We start from the raw sequence: 25,739 nt of genomic DNA, 5'->3' as shown, positions 1-25,739 counted from the left end.
GATTGAAGGATAAATATTAATTCATGTTTACTCTGGAACCACTACTTCTATATATGCGAAACTTCATATTTATAATTTAGGCTACATGTGAAACAAAAGTTTAAAATTTCAACCTGATCGGCCACGTGGTTTGGCAGCCAGAATTATTTAATTATTTGAATCTGGTCGCCAGTAATAAGGAAATTGAACGCTTTATGCTGCCCGGTTCGTAACTCGTCTGTTCCGCGCCGTCTCGAAGCAGGCCTGTGTTTGTATCACCATTAACTAATGTTTTCTCTGGCACCGCTTATCCGATAAATGCGAAACTTTGCGACTATGATTTAAGTCTCACGTTGTGTCAGTTGTGTCAAAGGCGGACGGACTGGGTACCCGGTCATCACTGCCAGCAGTTATAAAGTGGCAGTTCTAGTTGGCATTTTAATACTGCCAACAGACCCTGCCATCAGATTTAAACAGCGTGCATCTGGACTCCTCCTTCCACAAAAAGTGTTCCTACGTTTTTAGATCCCACGATATCCTTCACTCCACGAGGTGATGAAAGAGTCACATATTCACACTAATCTCTGAGCAGTCTCGGCTAGGTTGAAATTCGGACCCGACCACAAACTGTCATCCTGGTCTCTCACAGGCATGGCGATTCATCAATGTGTGTGCTGTCCCTCGGATATGGACGTTAAACTGGGCGTCTCATCTACCAGCGTTAGTTGGTGGACGTGAAAGATCCCACAATGTCCTTGGTGAAGAGGAAATGAGCTATCGCCGGCACCCTGAACAAATTTCTGCTCTAACCTGCAGGGGGCACTGCATCAGCGGCACAGCCACACGCAGCCAAAAATGCTCCTCAGACCCGTGTGCTTTATACAAAAGAAGAAGAAAACCCATCTGCTCCAACAATTGGTCGCAGGGTTGTCTTCCCTCTTAAGGTTAATTTTGAAGGTCTGCCAGATGAATGGTCATGAACGGTCTTGCCTCTAGTCTAACACAATAAAAATGTTCATCATGACTGATTTGGGGATGGCCACAATTATGATTCTTTGTTAGAACCCCATTAATTCCTTCCTCCCAGGGTCCTAAGTTCAAATCCTACTTCCATTGAATTAATACCAGGTGGGGTTGACTCAGCCTGTCATCCTTCTGAGATCGGCAAAATGAGTGCCAGCTTGGTGGTAAACTGTGTTGGAGTGGTGACCCGTCCAGGATTGTGCCCAACAGCCATTGGAGACTGGTTAGGCAGCACCAACGCTCTGCACAGAGTATGGTCCCAATGGATGGATGGATAATCAGCAAATGGCCGAGCCTTCCACACTTACTCGTTCAATAAATCTGCCCAGTATTATCAAATCACTAATTTATGCAATTAATTGTTTTTCCTCTTCAGAACCCTCTTTTGACTGGCCCTGCTGGTGGTAATGGTGAGCACGTCCGCTAAAAGCCTGGTTGGTCGACAGTTCAAACCCGACCCCGGCCGAGTCATAACAGACTTTTAAATGGTACGTGCTGCTTCGTTGCTTGATGCTCAGCATTTTAAAAGGGTAGAAGCACAAACCATAGGTTGGCAATCATTGCACAAGCTTGAAGGGCCTAATGGCCTCCTCTTGCCTCTAAGTTCCTTGTAAGGGAGCTTCATGTTACTCTTTTACGAGGTGTGATTAAACAAACACGCCAATACACTTTAGAGCACAAACTTTGCGGAAATATCGACCATCTGGATTATTATTTTGCCATTAACACATGAAGCCTACTTCGGGTATATCCCATCCTCGTGGTTGCCTTGAAATTACAAGTGTCACTTGACAAAACTGAAGTGCCATTACATACAGTGAACGGTCTGCAATGGCTTTGAGCCACTTGGATGATGGATAAATTCATGAGGCTGCACGACGAGTCCCCAATGGGAGACGAAGTAATAAATGAATGAATCAATCAATAACCTTGCCATATGCAGATACTGTACAATCATGAGGCTGCACGACGAGTCCCCAATGGGAGACGAAGGAATAAATGAATGAATGAATCAATAACCTTGCCATATGCAGATACTGTACACAAAGCATATCCACGCTCTTTCACATAGGTCGAAAATCCATCTGACCACGGTCGATCCCCACAGCAGTAATCGGTAATGAGTATCCGTCCTCCAGGCTTCAACCATTTCTGCCCACACAGGAAACAGGAAGTACCACCAAATATGTCACCAGAACATTGGTAGGCAATAAATGGGATACTTTCACAAGAGATGATGGTGCAGCAGTTCTGTATTTTTATCACAGTTCTTTTTGCCATTATAAGGTTCACAGATGTCATGACAATTACCTGGTGTTGCTAGTATTTGGTGATATATGTGATTATATATACATATGTATATATATATGTACACACACACACATTTTTTTTTTTGGCATAAATAATTGAGGCTCATGGAAGAAAAAGTACACTGAACAGATCAGGACGTAACAGAAAAGAAACAGGATGCAAAACACGCAAAAGGAACAGTAGAGAGAGGAAGGGAAACACCAATGGCACAGCTGAAGGCCAAGGTCGAGGGAAACTTGGACAAACAATGAGTGTGCGGAAGAATGGTGGGGGGAGGGGCAGGAGAGGATGCATGGGGTGGACAAGATGGATACAGAAGGAAATGCCAAGGAATGAAAACTGGAAAATTGGAAGGAGGAGAGATTTGAGTGGGGTTAACGAGGGGAGAAAAGATCATGGTTTTGGAGTGGGGATGATCTGGAGATGGTGGTGAACAGCTGTCTTGAAGACCTGGAGGAAACAATGAGATTGAAGAGAATATGGATGTTAGTTCCATTGGTGGGAAAAAAAAACAGAGGAACAAATGAGTGGAGGTGAGCAGTGATCCTGAATTTGGGGAGTTTCACCAGAAGGGGTTGATGGTGGATCGTGTGAGCCCAGCAGAAACCTGGGGGGACAAAGCACAGAAAGAGCACAGGGTGCAAGACCAGAAAGAGGTGAAAGAAGACAGAGAGACCACCGACCTGTCTGCGATGGCGAAGTGATAGGTTCATAGACTCGGCTTCTTCGCGGGAGATTCCGATAACCTTGAAGGCCTTGGTTTTCATGGCATCAAGCCGAGTAAGATGTACATCAAGTAAGTAAGATGTGAGGCAGGGGAGCCGGACCAGAGCGGAGAGCAGTACTCCATCAAGCTGCAGATGAAGGCCGTGTCGGTGGATACGAGTTCAGGTGTGCCAAGGAAGGACTTTGTATGACGGAGGATGCCCAGTTGGCGGCTGGCTTTGGAGACCAACTTTGAAAAGTCATTTGGCCAAGAGAGACCATTGCTGAGAGTGAGACCCAGGTGTTTGAATGACTGAACTTCCTCAAGAGTATTGTTAATGGAGTAGATAATCAAACGGAAAACCAAATACTGCATTTGAGTCATCGGAAGGAACCGGAAGATGTAAAGAGCGAAGATGGAGTCATCATGAGGAACCTGGATAGGAGTCGGGTTTCAGCTGCGATTCCTCTACCCTCAAAAGCCTACAACGCTCAAATCTACTTCGAGGATTTGCCAGATGATCCTTTTAGAGAGAGATCGTGTTTGTGTGAGATTTGTCAGGATTGAAAGACCCATTCCAAGTGTTTTACCAGCTTGTGTTTTTAAGCGGTTAAGCCACTTAAATATTTGGAGCTGTCCTTCCTTCCATCCATCCATCAACAATGTAGAAAAATAACCTTTCTAACTCATCGTGTTTAATTCTAAATGGTTCGAAAAGATCATTCTGAAGGATTCTAAAGAGTAATTGTCATGGGTTCTGAAGGGTTATTATAAAGGATTCTAAAGGGTAATTGTAATGGGTTCTGAAGGGTTATTATAAAGGATTCCAAAGGGTCATTGTAATGGGTTCTAAAGGGTAATTATAAAGGATTCTAAAGAGTAATTGTAATGGGTTATAAAGGGTTATTATAAAGGATTCTAAAGGGTAATTGTAATGGGTTCTGAAGGGTTATTATAAAGGATTCTAAAGGGTAATTGTAATGGGTTCTAAAGGGTAATTATAAAGGATTCTAAAGGGTTATTGTAATGGGTTCGAAAGGGTAATTATAAAGGATTCTAAAAGGTCATTGTAATGGGTTATAAAGGGTTATTATAAAGGATTCTAAACGGTAATTGTAATGGGTTCTAAAGGTTAATTATAAAGGATTCTAAAGGGTAATTGTAATGGGCTATTAAGGGTTATTATAAAAGATGCTAAAGGGTAATTACAATGGGTTCTAATGGGTAATTATAAAGAATTCTAAAGGGTCATTGTAATGGGTTCCAAAGGGTAATTATAAAGGATTATTAAGGGTCATTGTAATGGCTTATAAAGGGTAATTATAAAGGATTCTAAAGGGTAATTGTAATGGGTTATAAAGGGTAATTATAAAGGATTCTAAATGGTAGTTGTAATGGGTTATAATAAAGGATTATAAAGGGTCATTGTAATGGGTTCTAAAGGGTAATTGTAAAGTATTCTAAATGGTAGTTGTGATGGGTTATAAAGGGTTATTATGAAGGATTCTAAAGGGTAATTGTAATGGGTTATAAAGGGTAATTATAAAGGATTCTAAAGGGTAATTGTAATGGGTTCTGAAGGATTATTATAAAGGATTCTAAAGGGTAGTTGTGATGGGTTATAATAAAGGATTCTAAAGGGTAATTATAAAGGATTCTAAATGGTAGTTGTAATGGGTTATAAAGGGTTATTATAAAGGATTCTAAAGGGTCATTCTAATGGGTTCTAAAGGGTAATTATAAAGGATTCTAAAGGGTAATTGTAATGGGTTATAAAGGGTAATTATAAAGGATTCTAAATGGTAGTTGTAATGGGTTATAAAGGATTATTATAAAGGATTCGAAAGGGTAATTGTAATGGGTTATAAAGGGTAATTATAAAGGATTCAAAAGGGTAATTGTGATGGGTTCTGAAGGGTAATTATAAAGGATTCTAAAGAGTAATTGTAATGGGTTCTGAAGGGTAATTATAAAGGATTCTAAAGGGTAATTGTAATGGGTTCTAAGGGGAATTATAAAGGATTCTAAAGGGTAATTGTAATGGGTTATAAAGGGTAATTGTAAAGTATTCTAAATGGTAGTTGTAATGGGTTATAAAGGGTTATTATGAAGGATTCTAAAGGGTAATTTTAATGGGTTATAAAGGTTAATTATAAAGGATTCTAAAGGGTAATTGTAATGGGTTCTGAAGGATTATTATAAAGGATTCTAAAGGGTAGTTGTGATGGGTTATAATAAAGGATTCTAAAGGGTAATTATAAAGGATTCTAAATGGTAGTTGTAATGGGTTATAAAGGGTTATTATAAATGATTCTAAAGTGTCATTGTAATGGATTCTAAAGGGTAATTATAAAGGATTCTAAAGGGTAATTGTAATGGGTTATAAAGGGTAATTATAAAGGATTCGAAATGGTAATTGTAATGGGTTATAAAGGGTAATTATAAAGGATTCAAAAGGGTAATTGTAATGGGTTCTGAAGGGTTATTATAAAGGATTCTAAAGAGTAATTGTAATGGGTTCTGAAGGGTTCTTATAAAGGATTCTAAAGGGTAATTGTAATGGGTTCTGAAGGGTTATTATAAAGGATTCTAAAGGGTAATTGTAATGGGTTCTAAAGGGTTATTATAAAGGATTTTAAATGGTATTTGTAATGGGTTCTAAAGGGTAATTATAAAGGATTCTAAAGGGTAATTATAAAGGATTCTAAATGGTAGTTGTAATGGGTTATAAAGGGTTATTATAAATGATTCTAAAGTGTCATTGTAATGGATTCTAAAGGGTAATTATAAAGGATTCTAAAGGGTAATTGTAATGGGTTATAAAGGGTAATTATAAAGGATTCGAAATGGTAATTGTAATGGGTTATAAAGGGTAATTATAAAGGATTCAAAAGGGTAATTGTAATGGGTTCTGAAGGGTTATTATAAAGGATTCTAAAGGGTAATTGTAATGGGTTCTAAAGGGTAATTATAAAGGATTTTAAATGGTAATTGTAATGGGTTCTAAAGGGTAATTATAAAGGATTTTAAATGGTAATTGTAATGGGTTCTAAAGGGTAATTATAAAGGATTCTAAAGGGTAATTGTAATGGGTTCTAAAGGGTAATTATAAAGGATTTTAAATGGTAATTGTAATGGGTTCTAAAGGGTAATTATAAAGGATTCTAAAGGGTAATTGTAATGGGTTCTAAAGGGTAATTATAAAGGATTTTAAATGGTAATTGTAATGGGTTCTAAAGGGTAATTATAAAGGATTCTAAAGGGTAATTGTAATGGGTTCTAAAGGGTAATTATAAAGGATTCTAAAGGGTAATTGTAATGGGTTCTAAAGGGTATTATAAAGGATTTTAAATGGTATTTGTAATGGGTTCTAAAGGGTAATTATAAAGGATTCTAAAGGGTAATTGTAATGGGTTCTAAAGGGTAATTATAAAGGATTTTAAATGGTAATTGTAATGGGTTCTAAAGGGTAATTATAAAGGATTCTAAAGGGTAATTGTAATGGGTTCTAAAGGGTAATTATAAAGGATTCTAAAGGGTAATTGTAATGGGTTATAACGGGTAATTATAAAGGATTCTAAAGGGCAATTGTAATGGGTTCTAAAGGGTTATTATAAAGGATTTTAAATGGTAATTGTAATGGGTTCTAAAGGGTAATTATAAAAGATTCTAAAGGGTAATTGTAATAGGTTCTAAAGGGTAATTATAAAGGATTCTAAAGGGTAATTGAAATGGTTTCTCAGGGTTAATGGCCTCCATCCATTGTTGGGTGAGTCGAAGCAGCATGTCCGAGGTGGAATGACCTGGTCGAACACCAAGTTGATGATCAGAGATGAAATTGTTGGAGAAAAGGGAGGATTTCATTTAAACTCTGATGATGAATTCCATGACCTTGCTGATGATTGGAAGAAAACTGATATGTCTGTAGTGAAGGAGATCAGTTTTTGCACCTTGTTTATGTGATGCAGTGATGTTGGCAGATTTCCAAACAGACAGAAGATGACCCAGTGTAAATGACAGAAGGGTGAAAAGGGCAGAGAGGATGGGAAAGAGCATCAGAGCAGGTTTTTAGGACACGTGAGCTGATGCCGTCCGGTCGAGTAGCAGAGTCAGAGTCTAAGGTTAAAAGAACCTTCTTCACCTTCTCAGGTGCAAAAGACATCAAGTGCAGGAGCAGTTGGGTACGACAGAGAAGGATGGGGACCGAGATTGAGGTGTTGGGGACACAAGATCTGGAAGCAAACACAGAAGTGAGGCATTTCGGCCTTTTCACGAGCAGAGTCGGCTGTGATGCCATTTGAAGAGGGGGAAGGGATGGAAGGTCAGCATGTATCAAAAACAGACTCAACAAGCAGCCACTAGGTTTTGAGGAGGGAGACAAGTTTAAAGTTCATTTGTGAGGTTGGACAGATGTTATTTTCTTGCTCTCATGAGAGTGGACACACACTTGTTGCGGACTTTTTGGCATGCACTGAGATTGCCTTTGGTCGGATTTGCCTTTCAGGAAGAGAAGGCAAGTTGTTTCAGAGCAACTGCCTCACAACGGGATTCAGTGTACGATGGGCGGGAAGACGGGAAGGATAATTGAAGACAAGATGGGATCTCTGTTCTGTTCTTGCGTATGGAAGCTTGGCTGCCGGGTAGCTATCATTTCTTAGAAGCATGGCCGAGAAGCTGATGCTGTGCCCCTCTCCCAGTACACTGGTACTCATTTCACTGACCTCGGAAGGATGACAGTCTGAGTCAACCCCACCTGGTGTTAATTCAGCAGCCAACAGGGCTCAAACTCAGGACCCTGAGATCCTAAACCAGCCAGCTGCCCTAACCACTAAGTCAACACCAGGCTTGAGATGGGACGAATCGATGTATTTCTGTGGAAGAATTCCCAGGCTGAGTTAACATCAGAGGCAGTAGATATTGGAGACCGGCCCTGAAGAGAGATGGCTGCTTGCAGTCCCTGCCATTCTGCTTGAGTGAACTGGAAGACTTGCCAGGGTTGAGTCAGCTCTTTGAGAATAGTCAGAGAGATGTTGACTTTCACAAGCAAATTATCAAATTAACCCAATGGAGCAGGGGAAGAGTTGGAGACATTTGCGGGAAAGTTCGTCATCACCAAGTCCAGAAGGGAGAATTTGCCATTGGGAGAAATCTGGGTTGGAAAGTTCACACGGATTGAGTCAGTCCCATTGAGTCACATAAATCCTTTGCTGAAGTGCCATGGCTGGTGAGATGTAACAACACCCAGCCAAGTTGCATGGTGACAAATGAAATCACAACATATGAGGAAGAGAGAGTTGGGGTGATGGTTAAAAGTTTGACCATGTTGTCTGAGAGAGTTTGACCAGAGAGAGGGAGACAGCGAGAGCGAGAGAGCGAGAGAGACACAGACACAGACACAGACACAGACACAGACACAGACACAGACACAGACACAGACAGAGAGAGAGAGAGAGAGAGAGAGAGAGAGAGAGAGAGAGAGAGAGAGAGAGAGAGAGAGAGATGTAGATGGAGTCATCACTGTTCGATATACAACACACATATGAACAAGAGATGGAAACAGAGAGAAAGTCGCAGCCAGAGGAACTCCTGGGGGTTGGGAGGGTTAGGTCAGTACAAGGGCAGTGGGAAATTGAGTTCCTGATGTAAAGTGCAACTCCACCACCCCAGCGTGGTTCAGGCTGATCCAATCAGAGGAGACAGCAACTGGGGAGAGATACTAAGGGGACATCCTGTGGGAGGAAGGATTCTGTTAAACAGATGATATTTGGTGAATCGGCAGCAGCCTGGATTGATATGAGAGATCTGTCAGGTTGAAAACCTGGTTTTACCTGTTTTCTGAAATGAAATACTTTCCCTTGTTAACCGAAACAGTAGGATAAGACTCCCTGAGTAAAGCAAACATTAAGCGAAACGGAAATGGATACAGGTTTATTGCATCACGGAGGGTTGTGCAATATATCACCAAAAGTATTGGGACAGCATGGTCAAAAATGAAATTGACACTCCCCAACCTGCATTTACACATCTATCCCACATTTCAAAGCAGCACTTGCTTTATAAAAATGTGCAACAGGTATTTCAAACTCGGTTCCAATCAACGTGGTAAGAGGTAAAGAGCCAACTGGGTCAGTGCCGTTTATAGGGTGAAGATGGTGGAAGGTTCCTGGGTGTCTGTCTGTCACCCTGATAGCCTTTCAGACCTTTATAACAAAAAAACCCCCAAAAAACAAACAAACATTGCTCCTCAGAAACAAGGAGATAGTAAAACAAACACGCACGCACACACACCTCCTCTCAGCTGACCTGCACACAGCATGATTACATGAAAGGTTGGTGGCACTTCCTTTATTGGGCATAGTTTACTATGGGTTATGTCCTTCGGGAATGGAAGATAATAGGTCGTGCCAATGTTGGAAAAAAGGACAGGCAGGCCAAAATTACACACCGGGCCAAAAAGAATGTTAAAGCATGGTGCAATACGAACTTGATATGTACCAAAAGTAAGTACCATGTGCAACGACAGGGCCAGAAAACGTGATCGATGCGAAAGGAGGATCAAAACCCCAATCGGAATCAAACGGTTTTGAATTTCCTTGCTGTCCCAATCCTTGCAGTGAAACTCCTTTCCAAAGTTACTAATATTCCTTTCCTACTTCGGTGTTCATCCATCCTTAACCTCCCCAACTAGTTTGCGAGCATTCACCTGCATGCAGTACGTGTTCAAGATCCCTCAATATCTTTCAAAAAAACAAATTCAAATTCTTGCCATAATTTATGGGGCAACGCACGAACAGCACAAACACCCCTCCTCCCATCTGGAAATGATTCAACCAACAGTCAAACATTGCACGTGCAAGAAGAAAAACCTCCTCGGGCAATATGCTTCCAAAATTGGAGAAGAACCCCGGTTCGAGTTGCTATACTTCATCAGGACCGTTCGTATTGTGGAGGTAAAGTAGATCGTCATCATCGTCATCGCCCTTCAACATCAGAATGAATGGAGGAGGGGGTTCAGAGGACGAAAGTAAACGAATACGTAAGATATCCCAAGATGCAATGCTTAACAACCCGATCGAATGATTCTGTACTTGCACCAAAGCCTTTTGTTCCGATCATTGTAATCATGGTCACTGGCCCGGTTACCCACGTGGAACTTTTGCAAGAGTGCAAGCTTGTCCGAGATGTGCAAGATGGTGTCTCTTGAGTAGATGACATCGAACATGCCTTCCCGAAACTCCCGCTTTGTTGCATCACAGACTTCAAACTGGACCTAAAACAAAAAAACACGTTATTGATGCACTGTTTATGTATATGTATCATGTATGGATGAAAAGCTCATACAGTACAATAAGTAAACACAAACTGATCATGATCTGTGATCAAACATTTCGATTCTGATTTCTACCCATCAGGATTTTTAATTGGTTTTCAAGACCATGCATGCCCGAAAGAGACTCGTCATTAATGCTTGCGTAATGGACAGGGTGGGACTCGATTTTATTTTTTGTATTCAAGGTCAAGGCTCGTGGAAGAGTTCAGAACACTGAACGGATCAGGATGCAACAGAACAAAAGAAACATCAATGATTCAGCTTGCTAGTTGTATTGTTGATGTGGCAAAGCTGCTCACATTATGGCAGGAATCTGTAATTGGTTCATGGTGCCGGTCATAACTCACCTACGCTTCACGGAGGACACCGTGGGATGTCCAACATCCACCAATTAATGCTAGGCAAGCCACTCAGCTTAACATCCATTCAAGGGGATAGTTGCATGGTGCGTGGCAAATCTTATTCATGAAAGACTCCGGTGAAAACATTCCCCAGCAGACCACACAAGATGAGAATAAGAAGAAGAATGAGAAGAATGAGAATGATGGGGAGGAGGAGAATGAGAATTAGTAGCTGTAGAAGCTGTTGTAGCAGCAGGAGCAGCAGCAACAGCAACAGTAGCAGTCGTAGCAGTAGTAGTCGCAGCAGCACTTGAAGTCCTCACATAAAGCTTACCCTGGGAGTGTTCTCCTCCCGAGACCGCTCCAGTGCGATCTCCACCATGTTAGAACTGAGGTCAATGCCCAGAACGTCAACACCAAACGTCTAAAATATACAAAAACAAAATCACTTTTGTGACCTTTTACAGTCTTGTTGAACAAGCCCCCATAGATTTGCAGATTTTTCTCCACCGTGCATTTTGATTTTTCATATGTCATTGAAGCATACTCATACGTTACGTAACTTATTGCTAGATGATCCGGAGAAGCCAACTCTTTGGATGTTAAAAAGAGGTGTTGTTTATAAGACAGATTGTCACACGGCACGCTGAATTTGATAGATTCCCTTTATCATGCATTGGATCCCATTGGATCCCAGCAAGTTTGAATTTTTTTTTTTAAACATCAGCAAACAACACCAATTGGTTCCAGTTCCAGAAATTTTCATGAGCAATTTGATCCAAACTTGTTATAGTCCATTTGCCAGAGAAGTAACCATGTTGTCCTCAAAAGTGTGTGGTTTTATGGTGGTTTCTTGTTCACCGGCATGCCATAGACAAAATTAAGCTTGGTTGCCCGGATGGCAACCATGGGGAAATCTGTTATTTTTGCGCAAATACAAGATGGCATCGACCGGGCTGAAAATATAACTTTTTAGGTAATGAACTTAAAATTACACATGAGACATCTTTTCCATATAATTTTGGCACGAGGAATCGATGTTTAACCTTATTTTTGTGATTAGAAGTAAATTTGAGGTCAATGTTCGAGTTCCTGGCAATTGTTTGCCGTGTGAGATACATTTTGAATGACAACAAGGTCACTATTCTGACAACTGGGCGCTCACATACGACATTAATGGTGGTTACTAATTCATTGTTTTGTTTTTACAGATATGGCTGATTCAAGGTGCATTCTTCCCGTGTGTCATGGTGGAGGGGAATTGAAGAGATTCGCTGATCAAGGGATCAAGACATTGATCTCCTGTGCCAAAGCCTGTGGAGTTGAAGAACTACGTGCAAAACTACAGGACATTGTTGATGGTGGTGGTGATGCTGTTCGCATAGAATGTCACAAAGGATGCTACTGTACTTACACATTAAAACAAAAAAATGAGAGACTTCGTAGATCACAGAAAAGAAAAGCTGAAGATGATTGTGTTACAGTGACAACAAGATCTCGCACACAGGCAACAGGCAGTGGTGCGTTTGTTTACAAACGTGACTGCATTTTTTGTGGCAAAGAATGTTTACCTGTTGACGACAAACATCCAGAAAGATGGGATCGTGTTCGTCAGTGCATGACTAAAGAACGTTTTGACAAGGAAGGTAATCCCACCCCAACGATCAAAGATGCCATCATTAATGCTGCTGAGCAACGTAATGATGAAGTTGCCAGAATGGTCAAGTTACATATTGGATATTTGGTTGATCTCCCTGCGGCCGAGTGCAAATGCCATGTACGCTGTTATAACAGTTTCATGACAGTCCCTAAATATGCTGATTTGCCAACTGGTGTTGCAGAAGAAAGTGCCCTAAAGAACGTCATAGAGGGCATGAATTGTGACAGGTCAAAGATGTGGAATAGCGTTGAACTGCATTCCCTGTACTGTGATCTTGGTGGCAAACTTACTCGACGTGATATGTTTAGCAAACTAACAGACTGCATGAGTAAGGACGTTATGTTAGTTCGGGTAGATGGATGTGCTACCATTGTTGGTTTCCGTAAGTCCATTGCTAACCATCTGAAAATGGTTAAAGTGGATGATGCAGATGAGAGGAGTATTGATTCTGTGGTAAGGCAGATCAAGAAGGAGGCACGCTCAGTCAAGTACAACAGTGCCAATTATGACCTCTCAGAATTTACACAAGCCAACACAATCAAGGAAACAAGCCCAACTTTACTGAGGTTGATTTCAGACTTTGTGTCTGGTGGTGAAATGACCAAGAAATCTCTAAGCCTGAGCCAGTCAATTCAGTCATGTTACAGGTACCAGAAATCAGACAACATTAGGACTGGCTGTCAAACTACTGCACCGCCATGACAGTTCTGATCTTCTAAAGCTCGTTCATGAACATGGGTTCACAACGTCATATGATGAGGTCCTGAGATTCAGGAAATCTGCTGCTCATTTTCTCGGTGACAATGCTCAGCTTCTCCACCAATTCATGGGTTTGAGTAGAATTGTTGGCATGATTTTAGCCTGGTTTGATAATCTTGATCTGCAAGTGTTCATGCCTAATGGTCGGCGCACTACTCATGTCCTCTCACATGAATTTCAGCAACCCCATCCTGCAGGCATTCTTGAGTATTGGCATGCTCACCCAGGGAAGAGCGACCTTATTATCCCACGATTGTCTAAGAAAGCTGCCCAGTCTAGGACAAGCAGCAGCTCATCAGGGAGCCTTCCTCTGCAGCACGACACTGGGCCATCCAAAGTGAACCCCCTGGCTGTGGATGCAACCTCTGGATTCTCCTACCAAGAAGTGTGTGCCCGGCAAGCTAGTTTAGCTGCTGCACAAGAAAAGGACATGAAGTGGCTAAACACAGTCAGCACACAGGTGAACGCCATGGAATGGGGTGGGTTCAACAACCAAGAAACATTCACCAGTCATACAGAAAAAAAGCCAGCAAGTACCTACATGTTCGGACCCCTTATTGATGCCAAAGCTTCTCATCCAGACACTGTAGTGACTTCACTGGAGTATCTTCAGACGTCATTGACTGATATGGGAATGACTTATGTCCACATCTCTGTGGATCTCCCGCTCTGCATGGTGGCGTGCCAAATCAAGTGGCATGACATTGATCACTTTAAAAATGTGATTCTGAGGCCTGGGATAATGCACACTTTGCAGTCCTTCTGTGGTTGCATTGGCAAACTCATGCGTGGGTCTGGTGTTGAGACTCTCATCAGTTCAGCATTCAGGGGCCTGGCAGGAATCATGAGTGGCAAGTCCTGTGTTCGATCAATGAGAGCCTTCCAGATGGTTTCGACTGCCCTTCTCATTTCCTTCCTCACCACCGGCCCCAAGACATTCCAGGAGTTGTGCAGCTACCTTGAGACATGCAGACAGCATCCAACTGGGAAGCACTGGGTTGATAACTTCATCAAGCCCACTCTGCTTGTTCATCAACTTCTGCGTAGTGAGAGGGAGGCAGACTTTCTGCTGCAACAGCTAACACTTGAACGCATGCTTCACTACTTCTTTGTTGCTGGTCACCATCACTATGCCCGTTACATCACCCATCACCATCTGGAGATGTGCTATCTGCTGCCACCAGATGCCAAGTCAGAGCTCATATCAGGTGCTTTTGTGTGTCGTCATCAGGAAGGCATTTGGAATGGTGTGAGCTCTGATCAGTTCGGTGAACAAACTGCCATTAGAATTGGCAAGGGTGGCCTCAAGGGTATGACTCTTTCTCCAGAGATGGTAGCAGAGTGGATCGATTCCTTTCCTGTCACTGCCTACATCTCAGATACAATGGAGCACATCTACCCTGACTCCTCAAACAAGGACAATGAAGACCAAGTGAGAGAAAAGGACACAAGAATCGGACCACGTCACAAGGAGGAGGGGAAGAAGAGGAGAGAACTTGATGCAGATGATAGGCGCCGGATTTTACTTGAATTGTCGAATGTGTCTCATCCTCTTGAGAATCTCTCACCACATCTGTACAACATTGCCAATGGTCGAATTGCTCCTCGAGAAGCTGAAGTGAATGTTGAGGATTCCGTGGTTATAGTTCAGAAAATGGTTGCAGAGTTCCATGCATCCCTTCCAGGTGGATTCCTTGCAACCATCTCATGCCCCATCAAGCCAATAGAGCACTGACAGAAAGGAGTGAAAATTGGGGACAAGATGATCTTTGATCTAGAAACCATCTTCCTCAGGCTGCTGACTATTGGACAGCAAAGACAAATGGAGCTAGGACCTATCTTCCAGTTTGAGCTCTGCGCAGTACCCCCCTCACTGATTGATGAATATGGGTGCTTAAGGAAAGGAAACAAAGCACCACTGACACACAAACTCTGTGTTCAGGCACAACAGCCTCTGCAACCAGATGTTACCATTGTTGACGCGAGCCAACTTCTCTATCATATTATCTGACCTTTCAGGGGAACTGTGTCAGTCCATCTGTGGCAGGTTGAGTCCATCAAGACAAGGCTGTCCACCATTGCTGGTCAGAAGATCTTGGTCTTTGACAAATATAATGATGTTTCTGCAAAGGACCATGAACGAGTGAGGTGTGCTGCCATTGGTTCCATCAACTATGACCTCACAATAAACACACCCCTTCCTAGTCGAGACGCCATCCTGAAAAACAAGCAGAACAAGTTGCAGCTGTCCAAGGTTTTGAGTATCTATAACCTTGGTGAAGGAGTTACTGTGGAGAGCTGTAGCCATGGTGCGTTCAACCATGATGAAGCAGACATTACAATGATCTCACACCTGCTCATGGCTGCTGAATGTAATGCAAGAGTGATACGTATCCTCTCTGATGACACTGATGTTTTTGTATTGATGGTTTACTGGGTTTACCAGCGCAACATCCAGGCCACAGTGCAGATGGAAAGGTGGGATGGAGCAATTTGGGATAGCAACACCACCTGTGACCAGCTTGGCCCCAAGTGTCTGCAGCTTTTGGGAATGCACTACATCACTGGCTCAGATACCATGGCATCCCCATTCGGCAAGGGCAAAGTGTCAGCCCTGAAGACACTGAGAGCTGGCAACTTCCCTGGTTTGTACTCCGCACTTGGCGAGCTGAACGCAAGCCATGAATGGCTCGTGGAAGCAGGGCGGACATTCTTCCGTGCCCTGTGTATGGTCAGCCAGAAGGTACCACGATGAGTGAGATGAGGTACTATATGTACACAAGGAAGTCTGGCAAGCCCCTCAAGCTCATGGCATTACCTCCAACTGAGATCAATCTCTTCCTACATATTTTGCATGCACATCTACAGACAGTACTTGCAAAATCAGCTGATCAGCAGGCCCCACCTGAACTTGACATTACAAAATATGGATGGGACATCAGAGATGGAATCTCAGTGCCAGCAACTTCTGCTACTCCACCAGCCCCTTTGGACCTCATGGATGTTGTGCGGTGTGGATGCAAAGCAGAGGGGAAGGCCTGCAGTACTGCAAGTTGCAGTTGTCACCATGCAAAGATCTCCTGCACGCTATACTGCACTTGTGGTTGCAGTGACAAGTGCTTCAACCCACACAAGACTGTGGAGGACAGTGAAAGTGAAGTGGAAGAAGGGAGTGTCAAAGCAGAACTGGAAAGAGACGAGGATACGGAAGGGGATGAGTCCAATGAATGGGAATGAACAATACATTAGTTGTCTCCTAGACTCTATGTCCTCTGTTCCTAAGATGTCCAATATGATGACATGACAATGTGTATGCTTTCTGATTATCAACATACTGTTGTGAACCGTTCATGACTTCACTTTTGCATTGGTGTTGCATAATTTTCAGCAGAAAATAGTCATGGACATTTCATGTGAACCTCTATTTATTCCTGAACGTAAAAAAATAACCCCAAAATTGAATTCCTCATGTCAAAATCATATGGAAAAAGAGGTATTGCACAGGATTATATGTTGAACGATTAAAAACTTAGCCCCCATCGTCTGACCTGCAGCGGCCACCTTGAAATTATGCAAATTACAGGAGTTCCCCAAGGTGGCCACCCCGGCAACCAACCTGAATTTTATTAATGGACCCATGTTAGTCCAAAACAATCATAAAACCATACACTTTCCACATCAACAATGTCGACAATGGAACACATAATAACGGCAAATGGACTATTATGAGGGATCTGTTTGACTCCAAACACCGTGAAAAAAAACTGACTACATCCGTTTCAATAGATTCAAGGCAACATTCCCCGGTAAATGGACATCAAGTGACTTACAATTGTTTTCTCATCATGATACTAATATGTTATCGGATACTCTCAATACAGAACTTCAGCATGTTTCCGATTGGCTAAAGGCAAATAGATTGTCATTAAATATGGAGAAAACAAATTTTATGTTTTTCAGCAACTCGGTCTCTGTGCTTCCTGGAACTACTTACTTGATAATACAAGTAAGTATATTGAGGGTTGATTGCAAAAAAAAATTATTGGACTCATGATTGATGAAAATTTGACGTGGAAAATGCAAAGTTAATTTATGCAAATCCATTTCTCAAAAGTATTGGTGTCATAAATAAGTTAAAATATAATTTTCTTAAATCAATTCTTCGTGTACTGTATTCCACCTTTATTTTGTCTCGATTAAATTACGGCGTAGTTGCTTGGAGCAACTCATTGAAATTACAGCTCAACAAAAATTTTGGTGTTACAAAAAAAAGTTATGTGAATTATATGCAGTTAAGGATCACAGGCACAATCAAATATTGTCGTCTATGATAATAAAGTTCTCAAAATAGAAGAACTACACATTTTTCATTTGGGATTATTCACGCTCCGCCTGCGTCGAAATGAGATGCCCCAGAAAGTTGCTCAAATTTTTGTGAAAAATAAAGCCATTCAGAAACACTCAACAAGACAGGATGATATGCACCACTCACAACAAACAAGAACTTCCTTTTTTGAACAAAAATATTTTTTATACTGTACCCAAATTATGGAATTCACTTGAAGCGAGCCTGAGGCAAACTAATCGTGTAAACAGCTTTAAACATGAGCTCAAAAGATAATTATTGGAGAAGTATGTAATGAAATGAAATTGATATTGTAATCACAGATAATAAATGACTCATGAGTGATTTTGAGATGGTTACGTAAGGAACTGCATTCGAGCCGATTCCTCCCTCCGACACCCCCATACCCCCATTTGTGTTCATTTCTATTTTATCTTCCGTCTGTCCAACTCCTTGTTATTCTCAATATAGTTATCTTGTTTTCCTATATTCTCCTTCTTTTGGTCTTTCCTCCTCCTTCGTATGTAGCACTGCGGGTAGCATCATTGGCTGAAGGCGCGGCCGTACCGTTGATGCAACGCCCATTTTCCCTGTAAACTAGTACTCATTTTGCCAACCTCAGAAGGATGGCAGGCTGAGTTAACCCCACCAGGTGTTAATTAAATGGCAGACAGGGACTCAAACTCAGGACCATAAGATCCCAAGCCAGCCACCAAAACCACTAAGCGAACACCAGGTTTATCTTCTGTCTTTATTATTATTTGTAATTTTTTACTTTTCATATTTTTAAATGTTTTTAATCACAATACATTGTCATGGGGACCTGAAATCTGAACTGAACTGAACAATTACACAGGTGACCCTGAAAATGGGGAAATGAAGGCTATCAAATGGACAAACAAGAGCGTGCACACAAAAACGAGGCTCTAATGGGGGAAAAGTGCGAGTCTGTGCTCATACCGATCATACCTTAGCCATATAGAAGTCTCCTCCACCGATCCCGCAACCCACATCTAACACCCTCTCTCCTGGTTGGAGGTTCAGTTGAGACAAGATCTCCTGCAGAGATGAAACATCTGTTATACATGCAACACAATTCACAGCTTGCTTTATTTACATTCAACAAGATAATATGTTGAAGTTTAAAAAAAAAAAAATTGCAATGAACAATTTGATGAATAATCCCAGAAAAACCATTAAATGAAAAAAATACGAGAAGACAAAGAGAGTAGATGATCGACTCTCGGCCATCATGTGACATCACATCTACATAGTAATAATGCTAGATGGTGAAACCCTCGCACATCATGAACCTTCCGCATTCCTTTCCTTCAGTGTCTTTAGTTTTAAAATACACGTTTCTATGGCAAGTACGCATACAGAACATACCCAGGTAAAATCATTGCGAAGAGAGAAGGGTAGACACACTACCTTGGTGGATTCAATGCCACCCGAGCTGATGAAGCCTCTTCCAAAGACCCTCTCATAACGCAGGATACTGTTGCGATGATACTGTCGGGTGTCGAGGAATTTCTGCATGGAACCGTTGTTGGCCTTGCGACACGTCTTCTGCATCAGCCAGCACAACTGGTACCGATTATTCCTCATCTGCAAACATGGTTAAAGGTTAAAGCTGCGCGATCAGTGCGAATAATCTTATCCATGAGAAAAGCACCGAGACGAGTCAAGTTTTAGGTTTCGAGTTGTGCATACCGCCTGACCAGGAGAGATTGCGTTTGGATTCCAGACGTGGAGAAAAAATCGATTCCTCTTCCGATATGTGAAGCTTACTTCCTTGAAGGTGATGTGCACATTGCTATTACATAAACCTGAAGCACTTCCTGACAAATGGAAAGCAAAAACCGGCGCACTATTTAGGATGGGGGGGGGTCGGTGGTGGGGGAGTAAGTTTGTTTCATGCACATCCAAGGATCTATTGATTTTGAATCCTACTATATTAAATAAGGCAATTGCATGTATGTATGTATGTATGTATGTATGTATGTATGTATGTATGTATGTATGTATGTATACATGTATGTATGTATGTATGTATACATGTATGTATGTATGTATGTATGTATACATGTATGTATGTATGTATGTATGTATGTATGTATGTATGTACGTACATACATCTGAAAATCATAGAAAAAAAACAGCGCTTTCCCAATCTACACTAAATTTTGCATACTTGTTGGTATTACCAAGGGTTAGGTCATGGGCACAAGGAAATAAAAAATCCCTGCCGGTGGGGTCGGTGACTTACGATTTCTGCCTGATCACCAAATTTTGCATATGTGTTGGTAGTACGCAAGGTAACCCCCGCCGCAAGGGAGAGGGGGGGTGGGAGTGGGAGGGGAGGGGAGATGACTTGCCAATGCTCCCAAAGGGAGTGGGTATTTCTAGTTCTCTGAAATACGCTCATTCTTATATATATTTTACGTCTGTGTCTATTATAAATATAAACGTGCAACTCTAAACGACAAGTGAAAGGGTTGGCAAAACAGTACTGAAACATTCATTCATTCCACATTGATTGTAATCGGTGCAACTTCAAGCGCAGAAACATCAAAACAAACTGAAATGTCTATTCTTGTTCTTCAGCAGCATTTAGAGCCATGATAACTGCAAATGACAGGAGGGAGGAGGACAAGTCCTTTTCCATGGAGAGCAATGCCAGATTGCCAAGAGCAATATCACATGCAGTGGACCTCAAGTTAGTCTTCTTGGTCCTTCGGAGGGATGAAAATGACTGTTCGCATGCTGCATCGATCACACACAAAGTCAGTACAACTTTCGGAACCATAATCAGTGGAGGAAGTACTAGTTGTAGAGGCTGTACAATGTGCACATCTCACACACAGTTTTTAGAAACACTGAGCCAAAGGAAAGTTCCAGGATGAGATGCTCCTCAACAATTCTAAAGTGATCGATCATTGGTCTTTGGGTTGCAACATGAAGGAGGAAATAGACATGAGTAGAAAAATACTGTGTGGACTCATCATCGCTGTGAAGACGAAATCCAATGTACTGCAAAAGAGTGAAAGTATCCCTGCGGTAGCCTTTGCGGGTCTGCAGCTGGACTGTGACAAGTTCCTGCTCACATTTAGAGGTGTTGCCGTTTTCTTAGCTTCTTCCCAAAATTCAACATACTTTGTTTCAAACCATTATATCTGGAGCATGCCGACTTGAACCGTCACTCGCTGAGAGGCAAGGTCAATATATGGGGCATATAATGTCTCGCTGAAAGTGTGTTCATGTTATTCTAAATTTGGTGAAATGTATCGACTTGAAAAACCAAACCCACAGCTTCACTGGCTTTCATCATCACTTCCTTGCAATTATCTCCTTCAGTGGTGTAATGCTCTTCATTGCCTGTATTATTTGGTATTCGCAAGCCCAACAGGTATCGCCTAGGTGTTTTAGCTCCCCTGGTGCCTCGTCAAGGCAGGCTTCGTTCTGACGACGTGCAGATGTCTCACGAGCTTTATGTGCAGAAATGAAAACATACAATCTCTCCAGGAGACGAAATGAATCTGCCACTTGCCTGATAGACTTCACCTCGAAAAAAAAAAGCACGAGGTTAAGATAATGCGCCGTATCAATGTAATTACAAGGACTTTGGTGCCCAAGAACTGCCCTGTACTCATAACGGGTACACACCGTCATAACACTGGAAGGCACAGTTTTCCAAGCACAAGCTCATACACCATCTGTGTTACAGACTGTGCACCTGGGATGGCTACATGGACCTAACCTGCAAACACACACCTTGTATCAGTCTGCAATATGCTGAGAGATAGATGAAGTGGATGTACTTAGACTAACCACTTTACAACAGGAGAGGCAAATACCTCGTACCATCAATGGAAAACTTGCTGGTAGCCATAGGTACACGGTTATTGTTGTGGATCATACTCATTGTATCAGACCTGTACTGAAGGGCCATACTCCACAAAGACAACAAATCGTCAACGGTGGAGTCAAAATGTCTTTTCCTTTTAAAAACGTAAATTATACACTCAATGACCGCTTAAGGGTTCACGTGGTGAAAAAAATTATTTCAGTGAGCTGATGCTGACGCCTCGAGTGAAGAGTCGATAATGTAATGAGGAAGCCAAGAAAATTATTATACACTCTACCTTTAGACTCTTTAGGGGTTCAACTACATTGTTATGTTCACGAAGAGTGGATATGAAGTGTTTGCTACAAGCTCTGACATTTTGCTCTGATGAAGGGCTAACCTCAAATATGTAAACTTCACTCTGCTTCCCATGATGGTTAGCACAAACTTTGTCGATTTTAAGTTGGTAAAACCTATCATATGGATTAAAAGACTGGTATTATTGACAATGGTTGAGCTTCTGCAGAGCAAAACATTTTCACATTCATTCACGTAATAAACTCGATCAATCCCAGCTCGGACAAAACCAGTCATGTGCATTGATATAGCTCATCCACAGTTTTAGTTGTTGGATCAGTACACTGGCCCACGGCCCTCAAATTATTGGAAGGGCCTTCATAACAATTGGACGGGCCTAGTCTGCCCAGGTTTCCTCGGTTAGCTACGCCACACAATGTACCTCCACATACACCTGCACGGATTTGGACATGACCAGGTCAAACCCATGCCTCTCTCCCCCAGGAACCTCCAGCTCATCAGAGGCTTCTTCCATGATGTGGTTGTAGTCAGCCGGCGTGCGGTAGATCGTCGGGTTGAAATCCCGCTCTGCATTTCCTGATCAAGACACAAAGGTAAAACTTGTGGCTTTTGCATCGAATATCATGCAGATTTGCTGTACATCATCATGATTCAATTGTTTCCCAATGCACGTGAAGCAAAAAGTGGGGTTAAGCAATTGGTTCCATCCATCTGCCTTATCAGTTTATGATCGAGGAACAACTTATTTAAAGTGAGTGTTATATTTTGAACAGAAATCGGAACATGAATAGGAGATAAGTTTGCTGTTTCACAGTACTTTGGCTCTGAATATGACCTAATCGCGCATGCACAGAAAGGAGTGAGATTCTTTTTTGTTTTGTTTTTACTCTGTCTGCCTAGCTGGCAGTCAAACAAAATTTAAAATCATTCAAACAGGAAACTTACTGTTTCTAAGGATGTTATAAAGGACACAAACAACAGGCATGAAGAACGAATACAACGTGTTAAATAGGACGATGTAAGAGACTCTGGGTAAAAGAGCAGTAAAACCCAGAATTGATTTATGTATCCGCCTTTAAACCTCTTAAAACCTTTATTTTATGAAATCACCTTCACAATACTTCCAAGGAGCATGTTATATATTTTGATGTACATACAGCATGAGAGGGCATGGCATGTGAGAGGGTGCGGTGTCAGGGTGAGTACTGGCCCAAATGCCTACTATTTCGCTGAAGATGCGATTGGGCTTTTATCATCTCCAAGACTGCAGAGGGTCAAAAATGTCATGTCATCGCAAAGCATGACCAACACAAGCAGTGTTTTTTGGCAACAATACACCGCAACAGAAATATTTATTTAAATTGATTACAGTCGAGTGAATTGGGGTCTCGTGCCCTCAGCGCACACTTGTATTATTGCCGAGCAGTACGGTGAGTATACACTGGCTAACCATAGCAAATTAACGGAGTAGAACTTCTCAGATAAACTAGTACGCAGACCATACTGGACCAATGGGGGAAAAGACGAAAACTGATAGATCCGATCAACACCCAGAGCAGAGAGCTCCGATGTGGCCACCTTTACAGATAAGCTTTTCTGTTACTCCCTCATCATGGAAGATGATCAGATGTGAATTAGAAACTAGATTGCCTTGAGAAGGACTTTTGTAGATCTCAAGTTAAACCACTCAACATGAAAAGTAACAGTCTGAAAAATGACCCTCAGTACCAAACAACTCTTAAATTGTTGACCATCGGAACAATCAGGATAAGGAGAGGGAAGAGGGTGCTAAGAACCTCAGGATTCAACTAAGCACCCATCGAACACTGGTCCTATGCACATAGAATGGGTGCACATTCTTCTTTTCAGTGAAGAAAATTTATAAAGAAGATACCAAAAGAAAAGAAAGAGGAGGCAGATCAGAGGAATTTGCCAAAGATAATGAATTTATCGAACAATCATGGATAAATCAAAATGGAACAAGAAAATGGGATGGATATAATTTTGGTCAACAACAATGATCTCGCAACAGATGTGACGGTGCCAAACCATGTCAATACGGGCAGTGACCCCCTGGCTGAGAAAGAGCACACTAGTAATGAACCTAAAAATAGAAAGAGCAAAAGTTGATACGTCCAGATTGCACGAATTAAAAAATTAAATTCCAAATTGAGCTGGATAGCAGATTTAGCATTATCTAGAAAGAGAGAAACAGCTAGCTGTCGATAAATAAAAGCATAAACAAAGTATAACGGCACTCGGTAGAGAGCACACCTATGCCAGGCTGCACAGTTTACGTTTTGTATCCCACTGATGGGCTGGATCTGGATCTGGACCTTAACGAAGATCGAATCAGCTTGTTCTTCTCATCTACCCAACTCATCCACCAAGTTTTGTCATAATCCATCCACAACTTTTAGAAATATCATGCTATGGATCGTTTTTGGCCGCATCTCACAATGGGGCAGTTCCATAAATTTGTCAACCAGGAAGTCAATATTTCAAAATGAAATTATCAGCACAATTATATATCATTTTGAAGGGAATTGTACAAGCTGTTCAAAAATTGTAAATTATAAATGCACTTTTTTTGAAAAAATCTGCACACCACAGAAAATTTTAATTCAACTTATGAAGTCAGAAAATTCATTTTTTCTGTGTACGTCCGAACACATGATATTTTTTTTAATTATTCCAAGGTCATTAAGGTGTTGACACTTTTTTCATTGTTACTTGTTTTCTACTAAACACTTGTCATATCATGGCCAAATAAAAATTTCATATTCTCAATCTTTGTGTCTGTAGTATCTTAATAATGTGTCCAAAATGTACGTCCGAAATTATGGAACTGCCCAATGGTAAAGAATCACTCAAAACAAATAAAAACATTAATTCTTGTATCCATATCCAAATCCGGATCTTCACCAAAATCGGATCAATTAATCCTTGATGACATTGTATTGACTTCAATCAACGTTGGAGAATAAAATCGTAACGGAAAAACCATTTGGAGGGTCGAAGATCAGGCTAAAATCAATAAAATGAAGAGAAAAATCATGTACACCTGCGACGCAATAAAGCAAGAAATTCACATTGATCGTTGCAAAATTGAACGAGAATGGCACGAAGTAGAGATGGCACATACCTCTGCCAGGCTGAACAGTTTACATTTTGTATCCCACCGATTGTGTAAAACAAAACATAAACTTCACCAAAACCGAATCAATTTGTCATTGCAGACACCCAACCTGCCCACTAGGTTTCGTCCGAATCCTTCCATAACTTTGAGATATCGTGAAATGATATATCGGGCGATAATATATCGTTTTGGCCCTATCTCTCAATGGTGAAGAATCACATTAAAAATTCTAGTATCCGGATGTTCATCACAATCGAATAGATTCGTCATTGTCACACGCACAACCTGTCCACCAAATTTAGTCCGAATCCATCCATAACTTTTTGAGAAATTGTGCTGTATAATCACTCAATGGTGATTCAATGCCCTCTCCTGGTTAGGGCAGGAACTTGCAATTTATTCTTGTTAACGGCGATAGCTCGTCCACTCTTCGCAAAGGATATTGTGGGATCTCTAATGCCCAACAACTAATGATGGCACATGGGGAAGCCCAGTTTAACGTTCATCCGAGAGATTGCACACACACTGATGAATCATCCTCCTTGTGAAACACCAGGATGATAGTTTATAGCTGGGTCGGCTCTCTTCCCCCCCCAACCTCTCTTTCACCTCTCCCTTTCTCTCCCTCTCTCATCTCCCATCTCCCACCCCTCTCCCTCTCTCTGTCACCCCTCTCCCCCTGCTCATCCACGCTTCCCCCTTTGTTAAGAGAGGGGTGAGTGAGAGGTGGGAAGAGGTGGGGGGGGGGGAGAGAGAGAGAGAGAGAGAGAGAGAGAGAGAGAGAGAGAGAGAGAGAGAGAGAGAGAGAGAGAGAGAGAGAGAGAGAGAGAGAAGAGAAAATGAGAGAGATGGGAGGGTGGGGGGACTCGGACAGATGTGGTGTTCAGTTTAACAGCACATAAATTGATGAATCATCCTGCCTGTGAACACTGGGATGACAGTTTATAGCTGGGTCAGGAATCAAACCCGGCTAGACAGCTT

General features: G+C 41.7%; 1 protein-coding gene across 3 annotated transcripts in view; it reads right to left on the bottom strand.

The window, feature by feature from the left end:
* The window catches only part of LOC147022759 (uncharacterized), a 59,815-nt gene that overhangs the window by 9,935 nt on the left and 24,141 nt on the right, over positions 1–25,739 (bottom strand). For all 3 annotated transcript variants that reach the window (XM_085887552.1, XM_085887551.1, XM_085887553.1), the window contains exons 5-10: positions 22,041–22,195; positions 18,886–19,062; positions 18,424–18,513; positions 11,025–11,114; positions 10,167–10,289; positions 2,023–2,154 (exon numbers count right to left, since the gene is read on the bottom strand). In XM_085887552.1, the coding sequence (XP_085743678.1) occupies positions 2,023–2,154; positions 10,167–10,289; positions 11,025–11,114; positions 18,424–18,513; positions 18,886–19,062; positions 22,041–22,195 (767 nt within the window). The remainder of the gene's footprint in view (positions 1–2,022; positions 2,155–10,166; positions 10,290–11,024; positions 11,115–18,423; positions 18,514–18,885; positions 19,063–22,040; positions 22,196–25,739) is intronic.

The sequence above is a fragment of the Eptatretus burgeri genome, chromosome 7 (genome assembly GCF_056783735.1).
Source record: "Eptatretus burgeri isolate ZD-2024b chromosome 7, Ebu_testis_v1, whole genome shotgun sequence".
Classification (NCBI taxonomy): Eukaryota; Metazoa; Chordata; class Myxini; order Myxiniformes; family Myxinidae; genus Eptatretus; species Eptatretus burgeri.
This window is presented reverse-complemented; position numbering and strand designations above follow the sequence as displayed.